General features: G+C 42.8%; 1 protein-coding gene and 2 long non-coding RNA genes across 3 annotated transcripts in view; 2 read left to right on the top strand and 1 right to left on the bottom strand.

Moving 5' to 3' along the window:
- LOC146201538 (uncharacterized) overlaps positions 1-1,306 on the top strand; it is an 88,764-nt gene extending 87,458 nt beyond the window's left edge. Inside the window, exon 3 of the long non-coding RNA XR_014703557.1 lies at positions 1,155-1,306. This is a non-coding gene — a long non-coding RNA (uncharacterized LOC146201538). The remainder of the gene's footprint in view (positions 1-1,154) is intronic.
- Positions 1,307-9,353: 8,047 nt separating this feature from the next.
- On the top strand, positions 9,354-18,943 carry LOC146201537 (uncharacterized). The gene is made up of 2 exons (XR_014703556.1): positions 9,354-9,552; positions 18,670-18,943. It is a non-coding gene; the product is annotated as an uncharacterized LOC146201537 (long non-coding RNA).
- Positions 18,944-19,149: 206 nt separating this feature from the next.
- On the bottom strand, positions 19,150-22,368 carry LOC146201536 (uncharacterized). Its single transcript, XM_084587624.1, has 3 exons — positions 22,135-22,368; positions 20,350-21,056; positions 19,150-19,240 (listed from the first exon to the last, which is right to left on the bottom strand). Exons 1-2 carry the CDS (start codon positions 22,138-22,140, stop codon positions 20,352-20,354), a joined length of 711 nt encoding a protein of 236 aa, XP_084443750.1. The 5' UTR covers positions 22,141-22,368; the 3' UTR covers positions 19,150-19,240; positions 20,350-20,351.
- Positions 22,369-22,622: the final 254 nt, after the last annotated feature.

Genomic DNA, 22,622 nt, shown 5'->3' with positions numbered 1-22,622 from the left:
CTCGACAGGGTTAATGGCTCTCGTGTGTGGCTTCCCGTAGAGAGTTCCGTTCGTGTACATGTACTTTGCTATTCGCCTAATTTATAATTCTCTAATTTGTGCCTCTATTGTCTCGCACGCACTCATTATCAATTCGCCGCCTGATCTACCTAGAGGTGGCGTCATCATCGCTCTCATAGCGTGGATCGGTAGACAGCTGCGTTCGGAGAAACGTACGCGACGCTGGTTTATTTCCAAGTTTACGGCGGGCTTTCTGGCAAAGAAAACGTGTCCTCTGCAATGGATGAGTGGTTTTCTGCTTAAAGCTATGTAATGTTGGAGAGAGAACCGCAAAATATGCATATGGTGTGGGACAGAAACAGGAATTATAGAAAAACATGGCACGTAATCTCCCTTCTTATGGATTTGGTGACGTCGTTTACACCTGTTTTGTGTTGTACTGCTCTCACGGGCCTGATATCTTTGTGATTCACACATGCCGAATGACAGACTTATTTTTCGTCACCTTTTCACCAGCGTGCGTGTGCCTAAAACCGTGCGTCATACCGGCAAATTAAGTGTCGACACTTCCAGTGAGTGTGTTTCGCGTCGTAAAACACTACGGCGACACGGCGCTGCACTTGCAACAAAATTTCAATTCGATGTTTATTTTTTGCGAACAACGCAATATGCACGCGCAATACTCAGCAACGCAATACTCATTCCCTCGTCGTATTCTATTTTTGCAAGGCGAAGCCGCTGAGCCGGTCTTCCACGGCAGGTGCACCGCAGGGCACGACGAAATCCGGGACAAATGCTAGTTGCTGTGCTAGCATCGCCTAAGCCCCAGCAGGTGCTATCGTTTTTTTTTTTCTAACCAGGCTTAACAAAAGTGACACAACCCGGTTCGCTGTATTGTCAATAACTGAAGGATTAGTTTGATATAATGTAGAACAGTCTGTTTGCCACAGACCGTGACCGCACATCAACTCCGGCTAGACAACGCCTGCGCTCCTGCCAAAAATTCTCTCGAAATGAAATTACTTCTATACTCTACAGGAATTCTCGCCGCGCAGGAAAGCTATTGTTAAGTGTTGCGTGCATAATAGAGTATGTTCCTGAACTCTGTTTTTGCAACTAGTCTCTGTTGTATTTAGAAAACAATACTACTTTAGGTTTCGAGCCTTCAGCTTGGCGCGGCCGCACCCACGTGACGCTGTGACGTCACACCCCACGTGGCACTAGGGTGAGAGCTGGGCTACCAACTCAAGCGGTCGGCGGAGCGGGGCTCACCCACGTGATGCTGTGACGTCACACCCCACGTGACACTAAGGTGAGAGCTGGGCACGTTCATACGGCTTGGTTAAAGCAGGGCTTTATATGTGGGCTGGCTGGAGCTGCCAACTTGGGTATCTCGTTTCACATGGGACGGTTATGTCAGAATGAGCCTGCTAGGACCCTGGCATTCACGTTACCCCTATAGGCCATTCATACGGGTTGGTTAAAGCGGGGACATATGGGCTGAGGAAGAAGAAGAACGCTCGGTCACCCGCAGCTAATGCTTTCGCTCAATATTTGGTTCAGCAGCGTTGAACCCTTGTAATTTTTTGCAACTAAACTCGCTAGGCTCTGTTTTTGCAACAGAGCCTAGCGACATCATCACTGTGTTTGAGACGCCGTGCGGCAAAGAACCTCAACAAAGAAGACCGGCGGAGGATGTCAGTATCCATCATGACATACACGATAAAATTATTGTCTTCATTGTAGCGAGGGATGATAGCCTGCTCGTATTTGTTTCGTAAGAGACAGGCAGTTAAATGATAGCTCCCCGGAACTTCGACACAAGCAGCCGACACCAGGCCGTACCCGCGCACGCAAAACACCGCTAGCTAGCATACGGCGCCAGCGCGAATCCTCACTGAGTAAGGTTCACCGCTGCCCCACAAGGTGGCGGCTGTGCTCGATCTTGCGGCCAATAGATTTGTAAAGTACCGCATTGCGTGAGATACCATCAAATATAGATGTAAAGATCCGCTTAACTCATCCGCACTAACATGCTGTGCTGGTCCGGAGGGTTCGATTCCGTTTCCGACAATTCCTTCACCATTTAAAATAAGCTATCCGTGTTCTCGTGAAGAGAGGAAAATCGCTAACGAGCCTCGCAGCCTCGCAAAATCACGAAAGTGCCTCTGGGAGGTGGTAGTTGACTGGTGACGCGGCCGAGCACTGACCAGCCGGAGGTGCACTAAAACACCGGCGTTATTTATCCTTTAGTTCATGGAAGTAGCCAGAAATACGCTTGTTCGCCAGGTGGTGTGACGTCATGAGATCAGATGAAATATTAGAGGCGGAAGGAGCTGTCAAATCCAACCCACCTAGACACTTAGACCTACCGTTTCAAACCTGCAGCCTTGGAATAACACAAGTATGCCCCTGGCGGACGGCAGGAGGGTATCCACCTCTCTAGCCACAAGGCTATTATGATCCCACTGAGCTCGAAACCTTCGCCTGAAAGAAACATCTAGAGCTACTGCACATCGCTTATGGTGCAATCATCTAAAAGGATATTGTCACTACACAATATAAAACTCAGTAACAAGCATTAATATACCTGCCATATCTTTCCAAAGGCAATTATAAAATCATGCAGCATGGCGTAGAAAAGTAACACTCAGACGTATAAGCCGCATGAACCTAATCGATCCTTCCAGAATTTTTGTTTTGTTGTTGTTTTTGATGATTGATTGCATACCCTTCTAGCTGGTAAAGTATTATTATTGTAAGTTTCACAAATTATGTACTAAATTTTTCTGTGTACCCTTCTACGAGCAAGGAAGATTCAACAAGATAAGAACTGCGTGGTCATATTAACAAAACATAAATAATAAAAGTGATGTTCAGTCTTTGTTGATACGTAAGCAAATTTAGAAGCGAAATAAAGCAGCTGAGGAGAAAATTACGCCTCAATGCTTTTCTGGACTCAGAAGAACCATATTGCACGCACAGCATCGGGCGTTTTCAGATGCATTTCTCTTCTATTCGCAATACAATAGCTAACACGACTACATTCTAGAAGGATCGAGTCAGTTTCTTGAGGGCAGAACGTAGATCCTCAAGTGTGTACTGCGGCAAGGATGTGAATGAAATAAACTGAGATTAGCACTTGATGCCTGCTTATTTTCATTTCGTGTAATACCAGCCCCATCAAAACATTTACCGATAACATAAAAAAAATAGATATAAATGCTGAGTGGACCGATCTCTGCGTCTATAAATTTCTCTCCGTAAGCATGGAATGCATGTCAAAAAAGTGCGTTCCACTTTCTACATCAACTCATACGTGGTAGTGGCTGCACTCGGGTCTTGCATTGATCAGCAGTGATCAGCAACTTTTCTTATGTGAACGCCGCACTCGGTCTCCGTCACTTGTTTTGACCTCTGGTGCCTGACTGTGGGACTTCCCACCACCCGAACAGCGCATGCTGCTAGCTTCATCGGTTCTTGACCGACACGAGTTCAGGGGCCCGCGCAGAAGTCAGATAGATATATGCCTCGGATTTGTTTTTCTCACAGCCAATATATCGTAATGCAGTATACAGAATTTAAAGATAACAAAATCACAGCAAAAAGTATTTTGTGGAAGCTGATTGGCACAAGAAGCATATGGTACCTCTTCCTTTTTTTAAGTTTATAGGCTTTAACGTCCCGAAATGACTCAGGCTGAGAGGCACCGTAGTGGAGAAAATGGACACTTTGAGTTCTTTAACATGCGCCGACATTCCACAGCACAAGGGCGTCTGGCTTTTTTTTTTTTTTTTTTTTGGCCTCCATCGGAAAGCGGTTGCGGCGGCCGGGATTTGATCCCGCGTTCTTGAGTTCAAAGTCAAGCACCATAACCACAAAGCCATCGCAGCGGGAACTGTTTGTATTCTGTATAATTGTACAGTTTCAGCAAAGCTGTTTTTGTTATTATCACCCGTAATATAAGTTAACTAGTATTGTAGCGAATTCCCCTCCGCGTAAGCTTTTATGGTAAGGCGGCAAAATGACAGCGAGCTCAGGTGCCGGGGAGGGATTTGGGTTTGCAATTTCTTGGGAGGGAGTGGTTGCTGCAACCCGTCAATGCAACCAGCCCCCGGAGCTGATAATGAGAGTTTAGGAACAGAGTGCACCTACACTGCCCCTTCTGAATTAGCTTGCTGCGTATCTGGCTATTAAATTTGAGAAAAAATGTCCGTTACTATTAAAGGATCAAGTCCTAAGCAATTGCGGAATTCATATTATATTTTAATGATATTAACTCCCTAAAGAAAATAGTCACATGTTTGGGTATTCAAGTCCTTTAGGGCCTGATCATATGAGAAAACCCAATATGCTTTTGATGTAAATAATAAAGACACAATCCGATTTTTCCACCACGCCATAATAAACACTTGAAAGGTGTACCGAGCAAAGCAGGCTAGCTGCTTATATAGCGCACGTTTGTTGCAGGTGCTCATAATTAAAACATACCCTGACGCGTGTCTGCAGCCACACTGCAGCTCATTGTGCGGCACATCAACTTGGCGTTAGGGTGCGAAAGTGTACGAACATTGTGAACAAAAGGTTGCGCATAACACTTCTACCCGTAATTCCGCTCCTATTTCTGGCACACGACATGTGGAAAGGTACGCTATTCGGAAATGAAAGATTTTGCGGTGCGCACAACAGCCACCGCTGATAAGAGCGCAGCACAGCAACGGGCCCCGAAGAAAATTTCAAATTTCGCGGCAAGGATCGTTTTTCTGTTTAATTTTTCACTTTCGTGAGCTAGAAAAGGCTCCAGGAGATTCTGAAATGTCTATCGAAGTAAGCAGCTCACAAATTTCGCTCCGCTTATAATTTAAATACTGCCATTATCAGCCGAAAAGCGAAAGGTAGACGTTAAAACTACGGTTTCAATTGTCAGGCAGCGGAAATGGAAGCCGTTTCAAAATATATCCGGGGGAAGCCAAGGCCGGAAGAAAAGAGACAACAAAATGGTACAGGCAGAGCACGCGACTTGGGCACTTGAGTCCGTGCCCATCCGTTCCCTTCTTCCTGCCAGCTATCACTTTCTTCCGCCAAAAATAAAGCGAACTGAGGGAAAGAAAAGTACAAAGAGTGTTATATTCAACCACTGCGATAGCCTCACCTTACAGGACGTCCGATACGCTCAATGCCGCTCTCGCGTATCGTTCTTTGAACACGCGCATCCTGGCAGCGCCGCCCAATCGTTTCCTTCTTTTCTGTTTTTCGTTTTCTTTTCTTTTTACACCGTGCTCACGTAGGCTTGCTAGTACTCTTGTGTGTCTTCATTCCCCAACATGCTCTCATATAGAAGATAAGAGTCATGAATTTATTATTTCTGCATGCAGTCAATGTTGCTTCGCGAGCAAATACCAGGGGCGTTTCTCATCATTTACAAACTAGAATTTAAAAAACTTCGAGAGATACGACTGTGCTGTCGGTGCAAGCGGTTAGCGCAGAAAGGTTAATATAACGTACGTAACAGAATTTGATAATTAGACAGTTATTTAGCTGAAATTAACAAGTTAACGTTTCTACTTCTCACTTCAAAAATGCAATATTATATATCGAAATTGAGGCCGTCAGTATTAATGGTGAGCCCCACCTTATTCGCCATTGAGGTTGGAGATATCAAATTCCAGAAAAGTGCATTTGAAAGGTCGTTGAGCTAGCTCTCGCGCATTGCATAATTATATAATGACGTCCTCACGCTTGATAATGTAACCAGAATCATGTTAACCTTTTCAACATTTTCAAATAAACAGACTGAGCCTGTATTGGATGCATTAGAAATGAGATAAAGGACATTTTGTGGCCGTACTACATTTCCGAAAAAACAACTCAACGTGCAATCAAATGGTTTGCTTTAACATTCTATATTGTGAACCACACCACAGGGCCTATTAAAAAAAATTTAAAGAACAGGCTTGGCCTTCAGCTTCGCTATATCAAGATTTTAAGAAGTTCCATAGTTAGTTTAATTGTTAACACGTCAAAAAGATCGCATCGTATCCCATGCAGGACTTTTGCTTGAGCAGACCGCGCAGGATATATTCAATAGTTTCCAAAATACAAGTTTTAAATTTTGTCATAATCATGCTTTGTATACTGAATATTTTGCGGAAATTATTCACATGTGAAATGAAATTTCTCAAAACCAGATTACGATTTTAGGAAATATTTTAATGCCGCTTTGTGTATTGATATCATCATTATAGATTTTTTAAGTGAAACTTTAACAAGGTATTAAGCACGCATCTTCTTATGCCAGAGCACTGTTTGAAGAAGCGTAAGCTGTAATAAAAAAAAAAAAAAACATCTTCTTCAATAAGACATAAACTGCAGTGACATATACAACTAGATTGCGCGTGAAATTCAAGACTGAACCCAGCAAAGATGGTACCAGTAAAGGGACTGCAGGGTGTAAGTTTAGCTTAAATGCAGAAAATAGACCAGTGGCGAATGTAAATGGGATAACCAAAAGCCGCTAAAATCAAGGAAATTAAACCGAATTAAAGGAAAAACGAAGGTGGGCGTATTTTTGCGACTATTATATACATCATGTAATGTCCTTTGTGTACGGAATATTTCAACCCAAACGGATTTATTGACAATTTTCTTAAAATAATATTGACCCGTAATGAGCCTTTTATAGAAAACGCAAGTTTTGTAGTGTAAAAGGCTGAACATCGCGCGAATATTAGCAACTACCTTGTGCTTTTTCTAGAACAGTATTTTCGGTGCAATAATGATTTTAAGCTTTCTTTGACGCTTCTATATGGTGCGGCTTAATTTCATGATATCTTCGGCAGGCACGATTGAAAACAACACGGCTGCTAACTCGACATCATATAAACGCATTTTATGACACAATACCCACGCTATCGAAGTTCTACTACAAAACTCTTGTATTCCTGAAATAGCCATTGCAACAAAGAGTTAATGTCTTCGATATACACGAACAAAAGCAGGGGACGCTTATACGAACGCTGTTCTGCGCTGGAGAGGACAAGCCCAATTGTAAAAAAGTAATAAATGATACGAAAAGAAATGAGTATTTTGGTACACAGTTGTTTAAGGCAGCTTGAAATTTCTATATTGTTTATTAAGCAATTAGCGAAAATGTAATGCTTCCTATTTCCGTACAAGAAGCGATAGAAAGTTTCGTGCAAAAATTGATCCGATGTGACCTGATTTATAGAAACATTTATTATACAATCTGATTGGCGGATGAATGTTTGTACATAATATCCACAAATTTACTACCCTCCTTCTAGATCTGGATAAAATAAAACCCTTAAACGAAGGCCCATATATGTTGTGACGCTGTTCATGTATTCTGCAATGACCGTAATTCGCGGAGTGGCATTTCCTTAACTTTATAGAGGTTGAGCAGCGGAAGTGTCTCCTGCATACGATGAGTCCCTACACTTTGCCCTTAAAACGCCATCTCTCCAAAATGCCTGGTGGCCTCATTGAGGCACCATGGCTGTCTCTATATGAAATACTGTCAATCCTTTTCAGAGTTAATACAAGAGAGGGCAAACCCTACAGATATAATTTCAGTGTCTAAGGTTTGAATCTTCAACAGTCAAAATAAACATAAACAAGGCAAAACAGAACAAAATCAGGGGGCGGAGCACAGTGTCTCTATACTCGTTAGAAAAGGAGCCATTGGAACGAGAATCAAATTCCTCCAAAGCTACTCTTAATACTGACGCAATATGCTGTTCCAGCTCCCTGTGCGTCAAAACTATTGAGACGAAAAGACAGTTCCGACGGTATACAACGACTAAAATTGACAAAGCTCGGACGGTGTGCCTTTCTCGAGGTTTCTTTCGGCAAAATACGCCTTCATCATCGCCCCCAGACAATATGCCTATCTCTATACTATGTCAGGAATCGAATTTCGATGCTATCGCGCCATAACTTTATAGGCAGAGCTACAATGCCCCCTCCACCCCCCCCCCCCCCCTCCCTCTTTTAATTTTCTTACACCTGGTGGAGTGTTGGTTGAATATTTACGGGAGTCCTCTAAGGTTAAACATATTTGTAAGAGAGTTATTACTTATCGACCTTAGACAAGGACCAATTTTCTTTTAACTACCAAGTATTTGGGAAAGCTGTATAGCTTTTCCTTTGTAGCTGTAAGGCTGCGCTTGGGTGGATGTCAATAAGTAATTACTCCCTTATTGCCGGGTGCAGTTAATCAAGTGCTTTGCATGGCCTTTCTTTTTTTTTTTTTTTTTTTCTGCCGCGCGCAGTGTGTTTGCAACGCCGACTTTCTCGAAACATATATGCGCGCATATCTTTCGGCTCTTTTAGGCGGGCAACAAGCAGGAAAACAAATTTTAGATCCGGCCACTGAACCTCGCACGAACTGGCTCCACTTGTGCCTCATCATCGCCTTGGCAGTGAAGAAACCGCCAGGCATCACACGCGAATGGAAGCCCCCGGCTTCGCATGGAGACGATACGGGCAAGCGAGTGACGAGCGACCGAGAACCCTGTTTAGATCGCGCTCCCTGCGATGACGCTTTGTAGCAATGTCGGTGATGAGGCTCTGTGTACGTATTTTTTTCTTTTGCCGGGAACTGAAAATTATAGGCAGCGCTGGTAATGTGAGAACAGTATTATCGTCTCTCTATTGCCAGCATATGTCTTCATAAAAGAAATAATGTCAGTTCCCTGGTGATTTCTACAGGTTACCACCGCTTGCGCTTAAAGATCTCTACTACACTCCCGCATTACATCACATCCGCGTTTGAACAAAATGTCTTCGTCACCATGTAGAGAGACACCTCTTTATACATGCCCTAAAAGGCATATAAGTGGCACCCGTTTTGTAATGTTACGAGATATAATACGATCGCACCAGCAATGCGGCCGAAATACAAAGCCGGAATAATATGTGGCCGAAACTTACGTTCAGAATAGCGGACGTATGCATCTTATTGCCCATTCTCAAGGCTTAGTTTACGAGGGCAACTTCCGGAAGACGTTTAAAACTTATACGATTGTTTTAATCCAGCGATGTTGTACAGAAAAATAATTCTGACGATAGAAAGAAGACAAGACTTTGTAGACAATAGCATCTCATTCACCAAAATAGACTTTTCGTTCATACTTTACCCTGGAATAGAAATTTTTATAACTGCTTAAGCTAGCGATGATTAAAATAGTAGATTACAGTTGCCGCTACCAGCACCTGTCGTTTTACGCCCCGTTCCCCCCCCCCCCCCCCCCCCCCCTTTTATAAAATGTCCACTGGCACCACCCCCCATTACAAATTCCCGCGTTCGCTATACGTACTGCTCGGCCTGGTACCACGGCGCCATCTAGTGTCCTGCGTTGAAAACACAACTCCGCAAGTAGCAAATCGCCCGAGAGCCGGTTCGGTTGTCGCGTTCCACACGATGGAAGGTTTCAGCGCTTTCAGTCGTGGCCGACTCGAGCGGCCGCGGTGGCGGAGGCATGCCCGCAGCCACCGCTTGAATCCGGCCGTAGCTCAGTACGACTAGGATCGGTATGTTTATGCTTCTTCCTGATCTGAAGAGTGCGTGTTCGACCAGGGTAGCTTGCACGGGAGTTGCAGCGGCGATGCAGCGACGAATTATTCAAACGTCATGTCGCCAGTGGTGGTGAACTTCGAAGTTCTAACTTCACAATGTTAAGTGTAAAATGTGTAATGAACTCTATCCTAGATGACTCAGTATCGTTCTTGTCTCTTTCTCGGCGTTGTAACGCATAGAGTGCGGAGGGAATTTTCAACTAAACCAAACGCTGATAGTTTATTGAAACGCTCTTCTAGCTTTCGCATAAATGTTGTGTGGTCATTCCCTTGAGAGCATATTAGGTTCAAGTCTTCAACATAACAGCAACCATCACTGAAAAACTTCATTGAGAAGAGAGTCGTTTGAATTCTTTTTTTTTTTATTTCTTTCCAGAATGTTCAATTGGGGCTAACCAGAATTCGTGATTCCTAGTTTTAATTTTCACGAAAACGTCATTACAGAGTCAGAAAAGAGGGAAAACGGACCATTACCTGATTTTTCAAATGCCTCAGCTTCCAAACTCATAGACCGTTTGTGCATCAGCTATACTTTATTATCATGAGACGGAAATTCATTTAAAGTACGCGCGCAAAGATTCAGCGCCTAGATACATGAGTCATAATTTCTGTGCATAATGTAAAAAAAAAATGTTTGTAAAATCAGGTCAGTGACGACGTCGACCGGCACTCTCATTATTTCGGCCGGCATGATTGCGGCCAGCCTGAATTCGACCAGCGTGAGTTCGCCCAGCATGAGTTCGGCCAGCGTGAGTTCGGCCTGCGTGGAGGTGGCCTTCCTTGTGAAGATTCCTCTTGTCTCGAGTGTACCCGAGCTCTTTAGTGAGTCTTTGGCCGTTACCGATTGCATGCGGCCCTTTTTCCAAGTCTGAGCCGCTTCTCTCCGCCGTGCATTTCTTAATATCCAGAATATCGAGGATGACGATACAGGCAGCTAGCAGAAACATCCCCTGGGAAGAAAACAACCATTTGGAACATGCTACAATCAATCATAGTCACTTTTGTTTTTTTCCAAAATAATCATGGCATTTGAGGTAATTGTACAAAAAAGTAGCAAAGCACAGAAGCCCAAGTGAACGATGGGCGACCTTAGAAACAGCTTGTCGATGTGCTTTTCGGGACATAACACGATGCTACTGGCTAGAAAACACAGATTCGCCAGCAATATTCTCTTGGTTGACGGTTTCTGGCTCAGTTAACTCAGCCAGTTCTGGGGGGTCTGTGGTGATGCTGGCCAGGTCCACCTCAAGGAAAGTGAGTAGGACTTATCTCACCTCTTCAACTGGTGGGGAACTAGCTGCCATAGGGACTGCAGTTGAGTTCGTCAACCACGAGCCGGCACATGACTGGTGACCTTGAAGTGATTCTAAAAAAACTCTTCAAAGTCTGTAAACTCCATTATGTCGCGGGTCACAATATCTCGCGGGTCACGATATCATTTTTCAATGGCGGCCAGGACATGGCGGCATTACTTGTAATTACCAGGAGGACGACGCCTCTCCTTCAGCCCACAACGATGGACTTCAATTGTATCGAGAGTTGACGCACCGTATGTGTTTCGCTCCGTGGAGCTGGAGCTCAAACTGTCAACATGGAACACATGAGAGTTTTGTAGCCCGGGCATTGTAGCCCGGGTCAGGGCATTTGACCCGGGACTTTGCCTTCGTCTTCTCCATAACGCCTTCTCCTCAGTGCTCCTTACTTAGTGCTTAAAGTCTGGCCTAATTAGAAGGGGGTCTCTGGTGTAAAGCACAGGTGGAGAGAGAAATAAATAGGGAGATGGAAAAATCTGCGAACGGCCTGTTTTGCACATCGTTTCATACAAAAAGAAAAAATCATTTTTTGATGGCGGTTTTTTGCCTATTTTTTTAATACCCAGTTGCAAACAAGTGACATACACGTTTTTCCGGTGTGCTCTACGGTATGAGACGTAAAACTGGTCACAGTGAGAAAAAGCGCCAGCATTTGTGACGTATTTGGCATTTTTTTCTGCAAAACCACTATTTTATAGTACACTTAAAATCGAGGACAAATGTAGCGTTTCAGAACAGTCCTGACGTGCGATGGAGATTTCGAATTAGTAAATAGGTGTGAACCAAAAATATTCAAATAAATGTGCTTAAATTGCACTGCAGCGCAACAGCACAATATCTATCTGCTTTCAGAATGCTTTATAAAAGAATTAGGCGCGAATTTTAACTGCTCTCTAACGTATAATCAACCAGGTAAAGTAAATACAAATACGTTTCCCCCACAAGTGAACGAAACGAAAATTACCAAATATTGAACAACAAGGCTGGCCGGCTGGACAGGTGGCAAGTGCAGCCTCCAAATAATATTGCGTGAGCATATTGTCAGTTTGCTCAGTCAGCACCTAAAGCACGATGTGAACCGGTGAAATAGGCGAGTGTTGGAGCGTTCGCAGAATACATCAGTTCCAGACATTGTATACTCTTACCGACCTTTTATTTTCCGGTCTCGCGTTTTAGAAAATATGGTAATGGTTTTTGTTAAAACTCACTGTGAAATTGTCGAAACAATAGAGGATAAATTTCGACTACCACTAACAAGTCTTTCAGACATCGTGTTCATGATTTCAGTATTATGTTGCTATATTTCTGTGTTTTTCTATATCTCTTTTTTTTTTTTTTCATTCTGACGAGTGCTCGCATTCTTGTGTTCCTGTTACGTCTGTTGATGTTCTTTTTTATTATTTTTATTTTTTATGAATGATTAATGTGCAATGTGCTACCAGCAATTGCCTTTTATCCTTCCCCCCTCACTGTAATGCCTAACTAAGGTATTATGAGTAATAAATAAATAAATAAATAAATAAATAAATAAATAAATAAATAAATAAATAAATAAATAAATAAATAAATAAATAAATAAATAAATAAATAAATAAATAAATAAATAAATAAATAAATAAATAAATAAATAAATAAACCCATGCTCATGCAGTTCGCATACATTAAAGCGGAGAAGTTCTCAGACCCGTCTTAAATACTGGTGGAGGGTCTTAGAGACCCTCCCCAGAGACCCTCTCTGACTTTAAGCCTGTCTTTCAATAACTTCTCGTTCAATATACTGTGTTAAGGCAGGACCACGTGTGAACATATATTTGCTCCCTGGGCTGCTATATTCCTGTTTTGAAGAGTTCCGAACAAGTGCTTGTTGTCTACTGGAGGCGAATTTAATACCGGTTATTATGGTCAGCGATCGGATTTGTTTTCAGAGATGATGACATGTTTTCTTTGAAGGCGGACATCACAACTTCACAAACTTATACCATTTTTGCTGTCTTGCCTGCAATTGAAATATTCATCGAGTAACTCGAGAGAAAGCACTTCTTGGTTCGCTGTTAAAATGCTAATTAACGTGGACAGGCATATGGCTTCCACTAGACCGGGTGAGCAAGTATAACGGTCTCATCTGTAACGTTAGAAACAATCTTTATTGGAACGAGAATTAGGGGGGGGGGGGGGGGGGGGAAGTTTCGCTGAAGTCGGTGTTCACTGAATAGCACTAAGCGACTCAACTTTAACTTTTGAAGACAATTTCAAAACGTCTTGATGATTCCCAAATGCACCTATTACGAATCTATCATGTAATTTACATTTTTAATAAGACGCAGTAGTTTTGTGTTGAACTTCAGTATGCACCGTTGGGAAGTTCGTAAACTGGGCGACTTCGTCTATGCTTTAGTGCACCGTTATGGCACCACACCTTGCTTAGCGAAAAAAATGTCAAGCTCCTAAGGAGGCGTAGTTGCGTCCCTTGTCGTAAGCTTTTTTAGCCATTATTTTTAAAGAGGTTTTATTCGACGCCTCCTTGAGACTTTGAGGCAAGGGTTCTGACGAATTGTTTCGGATGCTGCTCAAGCTTAATGCCAGCTGCTCTGAGAGATATAAAATTCGAAAATATCCTACGGTAAAGAATGAGGCTGAGAAGTGTTCCAAGCTACACAGGTTCGGAACTGCCGTGTAGGAGGTTCTGTGCACGAAAATTGGTGTATGATTTCCAAAGTAATAGCATTGCGGAAGTACTGAAGCAAATTAGGCAGTGCTATAGTCATTCTTAGGCTCAAATAATGCTAAACTTCACTCAAATGAACCTTTATCTTGCTGGATACATAGCGTTTCGGTGAGGTACATGGTCGCCCACTCTTGGGCTGTTTTCTTCGAGCGCCGTTGCGGCCGACCCTGCCGCGAATCGCAGTGAAATACTAGGCCGTACGAAGAACCACCTCCAGGTCCATTTGTGCCTGTGCCACTTTGCTTATAGTGCGGATGCGTCGGACGCAATGTCCCTCCGAAGAGAGCGTCCATGCACTCACGTGTTCACCGCGGTTCGCTGAACTGCACTAATTATTTCAAATGAAGCTCCTACACGTTGCGCCTTCTGGTAATAAGCCCGATAACCTCATTACGCAGCAAGCTTTTAGTTAGTGCGCTGACTTGGTTTTCCGGCGTTAGTAGGGCATTAAGGCAGTCAAGAGCACACAGCAGCGCATTCCTTCGCTAATCCGTAACACATGCAAAAAGTGAAACGTATATACCCAAATGAAGGACAAGGATTGCCAAAATTGTACAGATTGAGCTATGACAGCCCTTTGAAGGTGCTCTTTGAATGGAATGTCACTTTGAAAACCTTGGTCATCTTCGTCTCTAACCTGTGGAATACAACTTAGTGAAATTGAAATTAACATATGCACAACCTGACGGTAGCGTGCACCCACAAGTGGTCATCGTTATCGTCTCAAGACATCATCTTCCCTTTGCACAAAATGGATATTCCTTGCAATTAATCGCTGGAAAAAGTAAAGAAAAATATACAGCGCACAACTATTTTGACATTTTTAACACTGTCATTGTTTTACGCATGATTAAAAAAACGAAAAGCATGCATCGTGAATGAAATGCTATAGGACAGTCTTCTCTTTTTTTCTCTTTTTCTCTGTTCTCTCCGCACTCGTGACAAAACCATACGTAAGCTCGATGAAGTTGTGCTTATTAAAAACAACATTTCCGGATTATTTTCGTTATGCAAACTGTGTAATTTCAACATTAAGGGCTTAGAGCCCATTTCATATAAAAAATATATGTCAAAATTTTTGAGACAGAACGAAATATAGGCCGCACATCTCTTCGCACTTGGAGCTTCATGGCAACTTTTTTTAAGCCTATATATTCCCCCCAAAAGTTCTTTTTAATAACATTGGGCTCTGCCACCGTGAAGATATAATGTGGATCAAGTGCCGCTAATGTATTAATGCTTGCAAGTGCCTAAATATTCACTGCTTTGCGTTTCCGTTTCCCGTTTTACTTCGCGGCACGCAAAACTGCGTTTTACACGGGAACGTTTCATTTAAATACACTTTTCAAATGAAATTCAAATGATTCAAGATAATGAAATTTCAATTTCATTATTTCCAATTCTTAGTTTCATTATTAGTACCGTCAAATTACTTCTTAAAATATTGAAATGCTATAGATCGTGGTGATGCACTGCAGTTCCTTGCGCTTTGTTCACTATACCTATCTTGAAACAGCTGGGCCATGAGTAGTTCTGTTCACTTAAATGCGCTCCACTTTTCAGCCTCCATTACTGAGCACCATATCCAAATATGCGAGCTACCATGAGTTCACGACACGTCAGCCACCTACATCTTCGTCGGACATAACATTAGCGGCGCTGCTATTTGTACAGCCACAATGGGGGAAAACGGAAAGCCTTTGAGAAATGTTAGATTTTGGCCCGCATAGTTTGCAGAACCAACTGTTTTTGCCTAATCCAATTGAAGCCCGGCTTACCTTCCTCAGTACGGCCATAATTCGATAGCCTAGTTCCTCCGATGCAGTCTGCGCTTCTAATCCAGCTTTCTGAAATGTCGGGGAGGGCTGAGTTTAAAAAAAAGACTCTGTATACCCTTGAGAAGGGAGTTGTTTTATGGGTGTCGTTGCACCTTTGAGAAAGCTGAAAGCCAATCAGAGCACCTAAGTCAAGGTGAAGCTGTGATGCATATCTCTTTATGCCGGCACGTGGACAACGCACTCCCGCTCGTGTATCCCTCCTAGACGGGTTTACGTTAGCGCACCACTGCTTGCAAAGGGTCACAAAGCAAGCAAAGCGTTTCCAAAGGTCAAGGTACGGCGTGGTGAGCCGATAAGGTTTTCTGCGCTAGAGAATTCTTTTTTTTTTTTTTTTTTAAATGCTCCCACCTGAATCACCAGTACCACCACGGCCAGGGTAGCCGAGCAAACGTGCGGCTAATAAGGAAACTGGAGGCCCTTTTGAAAGCGAAAAACCAGATTTTGTCGAAAACTCTAGCTTGATAGGCTTACGTCTAAGACTTCAGCAACTAGTATTTTCTGTTTAGCATCTAGATTATCTAGCTTTAGTCTCTCCATTTTATTTTCACAGAAATGGCTTGGTTTAGCTTCAACTGAATGACGTTCAATGCATATTTTAAAGAGGCTTTTTATGGATACTAATCCCCTTTCGACACTGTATAGAACAGAATGTACAAGATACTGTCTTATCCAAATTAACCAGGCTAGAATATTCTCAGCCGCGCTGTGGCCCACTTATGGTCTTCTTTAACGTTGATCTATTAATTTGTGTACGGTGAAAAGAACTCTTGCACGCACTTTTTGAACATTTTGGCCTTCCTACGGGCTCTATGTAGCACCCCTATACGTCTGAGGACCAACCTACTTGCCCGGTTACTCTTAGCAAAGAGGGCTCAGCTTCGGAAATGTTCATAAGAACGACGTCGAAATTGCTTTACGTTCTCCGATAAACACGGTCATGTTTTTTATTTAATTAATGAAACCCGGATTTGCTGATGACATTATTCCAAATGGTTGAGCACCAGTACGCATTCTGTGTTAGCTTTAACAAAGGAAGAAGAGCGACGTGAAAGAAAAATGAGACAGCAAGTCAGCAAGAAAATATTTTCTGAATGCACTTAAACGGCAGTTAGCGTTATTAAGTAAACAGTCAATTCGTTTTCAGGCCCGCCATTTACGAATGGGTATATAATGCAAGCTTTTAATAGGCTGAGATAAATCCAAATAGAGCTCCTGTCATATGTAGTATATTATGCTAACTCTTTACGTCGGCTCAAGCTTAATTTCACTTTGATATTATTAGAATTTACCCACAAAACACATTGTCTCCATGTCTTTTTAAGATTCTGAGGGCCTATAAAAAATCACGGTACGAAGTTCTACCCTTTTGTGACATACTGCACAGATAATTATTTTCGCAAAGCTTCATTTGTACCTCTGATATCCGATCGCTATGCAATAGTATAGCATTGGAAGTTGCAGGAATTGTAAAGAGCCAATGGCGACAGCTCGATTCAATGGGTGTTAGTAAAAATCGATTTCACTCCTCCTTCTGGGCACATTGAGGTTTATGCAGAAGCAAAAGTCTAATTGTTCGTGAGAAAGTATCTTTTAAAATATTTCCGGGCTCGATATTTGGATTTGTGGCCTGCACAGAGAAAATTACTCCGTGATCATCGCTTTAATGTAAGTGAGCGTGTGGGCTAGCCTGCAGAATCTGTGCTAAAACGATGTCAACACATTACAGCTAGTTTGCGAAATTGGCTGGAGAAGGCGACACCTATTTCGTTTTTTGACCATTTAAAGCTTATAAAAACTTCGCATTTGGTCAAAATAGTGTCTTTGTCATTGGACAAGCGCAGAAAATTAAACAAGTGCTTCTAGTTTCCCTGACTTCCAGAATGTGCTGCGTAGCTCTGAACACTCAAAATCACTGCGTGTATTTACATTGCACGGCAGTATGTTTCGCAGATTTTTATGTCATTCCGGGATAGTTGGTGGGAACGCGGGAAGTATATTATAGGTCGGATTTAGCGGCAAGGATAAAAAGTCGGCCAAAACAGTCACCATGTTCATGCAGAATTTCTTAGGGCTATCAATATAACTAAAATTTACGAGTTTGAAATATCCCCAGTAAATTTAGCGAGGTTATTAGCAGGCGGCCAACAGATGGCTCTGGTTCCTGAGATTCCTGGATAGCTGGGAATGGTGCAGTAATCTCTCGGTAGAGGCCAACAATTATTTGTATTTGGTTTCCCCTAGCAGCTCCGCTACTTTTGCGGTGTCATAAACGCATCCTGGCCGCAAACCAGAAAAGGCCCTTTCCTCGTCTAATCACTCCGAGGAAGAAAAATTTCGCATCAGTTCTACACATGTAATATTACGTGATTACCCTTACCTACGTCGCCGAGTTAAAGACGACGGGTAGATTTTTTTCTGAACTATATTTACTGTATGGTAAAAATAAACGAATTATATTAATACATGTACATTAAGAATGGATGATAAATCAGGCACGTACGTAAGCAGAAGCGTCGCGCATGTGAAGCAGCAAATCTAAAAATCATTCTATCGCTTCCTCGTGTTGAAGCAGACTTGTCGAATTTGGGGTTTGTTCACGAATATTGGTCCTGCAGGATGCGATCTTACAGAACATTTTATGTATCCCTGATAGCTCACACTTTCACTTTAGTTTGATGCTCCAAGGCATAGCCTGTATAATTGCTTCAGGATTTGATATTGTTCAGAGTGCATAGATCAAAGCTACAGAGTATTGACTTTCATCACAGCTATAGTGTACGTGATATGCCCGAAGTTCGCAGGATTAAATTCTACTGTGATATAATTTGCATCATATGGCTTCCTAATGACTCCAATGCAGAAGCAATAACCTGTCTCGTGCTGTTTCGAGCGCGTCTAACTTTTAGATTCATAGAAAATGGAGCTAGATTAAGTTATCCACATCATTTCTTGATATCCTAAGCTTCTGATCCTAGATTTTTCAGTATCCGCATTCAGCGCTTTTAATTGTTAAAACAACTCCGCGCGACGGGATGTTTAGTGCTACCTAACGTAATAACACATGAGAGTCCCTGATAAGTGATGTCTGTGTATATTTTGAGCTATGGGATACTTAAGTGCGTAGATAGTCTAAATACCCTTTTTTTTTTTCGGCTAATGGCACTTTACTATATAGGACCTCGCCATTCACCTGCAGATATGACTGCACATCCTGTAACGTGCCAAGCACCCTACAACATATGGTGTGGGGTAGCAAGGGACCATGTGGTACCATAACCACCAGACCCAACCGAAGAAAACTGGGAAATCCAAGTGTCAAGCACCAATCTGTGTGATCAGCGTAGTCTCGTCGACCGGACTCGGGAGATGGCTTGGGTCCACGGCTTCCTGGACTGAGGTGGCTGCCCGCCTAGGGCGGATACTTCACTACTGCTCTGAATAAAAGTTTACCTCTCTTTGGCTCAGCTGAATGCGACCGCTGTGCTGTAAAGAAAACGGGGACGGACATCGATACAAAACAAAATTCTAGGGGTTACGAACGCACATTGAGAACTGTACGTATATATTTTAGACAGAAACTCAAAAATAACAGGCAGGGAAGCCTCTGTCCGCTGACCAATATTTACCCCCTAGCAGTGCTAAGCATTCATTTGTAAATGTCCAAAGTGCTATGCAGTTTAGGAAAACATTTTTATTGACTTCTTTGACTACAAAGTCTTCAAAACAGGCACCAGATTTCAGTAGCGTGGCTACCATCGTAGAAAGGCCTGCAAGTAAACAAGCAACATTCGTTAATTTGTTTTACGTACGAAAAAAAAAAGACCATGGTAAACGCAAGCCGGTATAATACCGAAGTTCTAGTCATGTGATGCTAATGTGAAGCTGTTACTAAATATAAATAACATGGCATGCAAAAATTAATCTGCCGAAGTGCCGAAGTTGGTATAGGATGTGTGTGTTTGTGTGTGTGTGTGTGTGTGTGTGTGGGGGGGGGGGGGTGTAGAATAAAAAATAACATAAATACCAGTCAGCCAAAACCATCAGATGGGTTGTGGGTAGTTACGACACGCCAAATTTTACCACACCATTGATATTAGTTTGCATCATCACCTTTAACATTGTGTGAATGGAAGACCTTTGTCTTCCATTCCACAGGAAAAAGTAAAATTTATTATGTATATCCATCTTGAATAATAAACTTTCTATATCTATAAATCTATGCAGAAACGTCCCTATTAGACAAGCTGTTATGAATCCGTGGCATATATAAATTACGAATGCTTTTACCATTTTTAATGGCGGGCGTCTGAAATGTACAGCTTAACGTCCCAAAGCTTCACATTAGTTATGAGATCCGTAGTTTTTAAAGGATCCGCAATAACTTAATTAGCAGGTGTTCTATAATGATACGACTATTTTCAGTGGTATAGCTGTACAGGGTAGTCCCATATTCCATTTCCACTGATACATGGCTGCAGGTTTCAATCTAACACTGTGGCCCGAAGTATTATCTTTTTATTGAAACCTACGGAAACCTTCTGCGCGTAAAAAGGCGTAAAACGTTCCACAGTATTGTAGTACAGCTATGAATAGGTGGTAAAAAGATATAATTGATGAACAAGTTTTAAACTGTTTTAATTTGGCTGCACACCTGGATCAATAGCGCTCTTCCTTGCTAGTATCGTAGCAGTAAGTATGTTTGCTAAGTTAACGTGACTGCCCCTAGGCTTTGACTGTTTGAAAACATGTAGAACCTAGTTTGTGGAACAATAATTTCAAGGCATTATTGTACCATCTTCATTACTTTTCATTTAGGTTTCTTATAAGGAAATAAATAACTATTAAGCCCCGTGTGTAGTCGGAAAAGGAGGCTTACTTTTAGCCATGAAGGCCTACACCACCAACCCCAACTCCGGCAGCCTTTCCGAACGAGGACTGTCCGAAGCCGGCTTGGTGTCCAGCAGCACCACTGTTAAATCCGGAAGATCCCTGCTTGTTGCCGGCGCCGAAGCTCTTGCTGTCGGTAGCCGAGAAGCCTGAGTTGTGGCTGTATCCCTGGTTGTTGGTGAACGAGTTAACTTTGCTGTGAGATGCGCCACCGGCGAATGCTCCAGATCCTTGGTTGTGTCCGGAAGCACCACCCTGGTACCCAGACTGGTGGCCTCCGGCAGAAGCACCGTAACCAGATTGGTAACCCCCTCCGATGCCCTGCCCTACCCCAACGCCGTGACCAAAACCGCCTCCAACTAGAGCTGGGTTGACGGCGGCTCCAGAGCCCGCAACACCTGCACCAATGAGACCAGCTCCACCGAGGCCGGCTCCACCAAAACCAGCTCCAGCAACACCAGCACCACCATAGCCTGCGCCACCCAGGCCAACTCCGCCAAGGCCAGAACCGCCCAAACCAGCCCCTACGAGACCAGGACCTACTCCGGCGCCGTAGCCACCAACACCGCCTAATCCAACACCGGCACCAAAGATCCCTCCGCGGCCCTCGACGTCTTTCTTTCCATCTTTCTTTTTGGCGTCTTCAGCGTAGACAGAACAGGCAACCAGGGCACAGACAACAGTGATGACGAAGAACTGCAGTACAGTGAAGAGCATTGTACTGAGCGATCAATATCAATACATGCAACTATACCGCGACATTACACAAGTACAACCAGGCTCACTATATATAACTTTCAGTGCACGGAGCTCCAGATCTTCCTTGATGAAACCACATCGGGCTTATTTCAGGTCAATATTAACGCAAATATTAGTCTTTTTGCCTACAGCCATTTGCACATAGACTATCCAACACTGCACTGCAAATTTCAGAATTGTTGTGGTGAAAACAGTCTCCACTGTATTATAGTTCTGAAAAGACACTGTATCTTACTCCTCCTACTATGCTTTGCTTTGCAAGAAACTCAGTTGACTGGGAGCATACAGTAATGATACATTCTTTGTAAGAAATACAAGCCAAAATATTTTCTTCTGGATCAAGCATTGGGTCTCCCTGGTACCTCTCATAGTCGCAGCTTCGGATAGCTGATAAATAGAAAAAAAGTGCTACCATTACACTTTAGAGCTCTCTAAAGGGTATCGTACGGTTGTAAAGAAAAATGTAATGTCCCTGCAGAACACTTTGAGGGAAAAGCGTGCACAAGGTTTGTCCAAAACAAAATAAAAACACAAACTGCAGCTCACGGCCAGAAAATTGAGAATTAGGAACATAAGCGAAGTAAATGAAAGTATATTTTGTTTTACTTTTTATTGGCTTAGCACAAAGAACAAAGAAAGACAATTTTCTTTTGTTGTAGCATGATATTTGTTATAGCTTCGGCCCGACTAGTAGTCATACTTGGCCTTTCGGCACGGCGAGATAGCACTGCTTTTCTTGGTTATTTTTTTCGACACTATACGTTAAGTGTGGAAGCTTCGAGCTGAAACTCTCCTGCTGACTAAGATTAACTTGAAAACATACCTCCGCAAATGGAAGACAAATGAGTGTACTCAAAGAAAGCATTTGACTGGAGGTTGAGATCAAGAACAAAGTTGTAGCTGCCACTAACTACTGAAAGCTTCCGGATAGCTCTTAAAAAGAAATGAAGATTGATTGTACGAAGCCACGTATTTCCGTTGAGCACTGCATGTATGAAAAACAAAATGCGCTTACCTGCATAATTTTAGCTGCTGCTGAGATCGTGTCTCTGAAGTCTTTACTAAAGGATCTTTGGTAGCGATTGAAAATGTGGAGAGAACTGCGTGGGATTTTATACTCGACTCGAAGGCCTGCCGACTTAAGGAATAAAACGAACTTATACAGAAAGGAAGCATCCAGTGATTCTAGGAGTGCAAAACTGTTGCAGTTACTTTTTGAGAGGGCAACGAGCAAGCTACTGACTAAATGATTGCGCGCTCTCAGGGGTTCCGACAACAATAGCGCTCTCGCGGTAGGGGTCTGTTTCGCCTCTGAGTGTTACTATTTCCCGTTTGCCGAGAAAGTGTGGTGCGTCGCTGAAGACCTTGAAGTCAGGAAGCGGTAGTATGAAGTGCACAGGCTACTTGTTCACTCCTCGCTCTATGGAGTGGCCTTTTATGAGAACACGGATTTCCCTTCTTCGTTTTCTGTTTGGTCGTATTGTTCTTTTCGAAGCTCGGACA

This window comes from Amblyomma maculatum, chromosome 1 (genome assembly GCF_055883805.1).
Source record: "Amblyomma maculatum isolate TAMU_Amacu chromosome 1, ASM5588380v1, whole genome shotgun sequence".
NCBI classification, from domain to species: Eukaryota; Metazoa; Arthropoda; class Arachnida; order Ixodida; family Ixodidae; genus Amblyomma; species Amblyomma maculatum.
The sequence above is the reverse complement of the archived record's forward strand: the minus strand, read 5'-3'. Positions and strand labels throughout refer to the sequence as shown.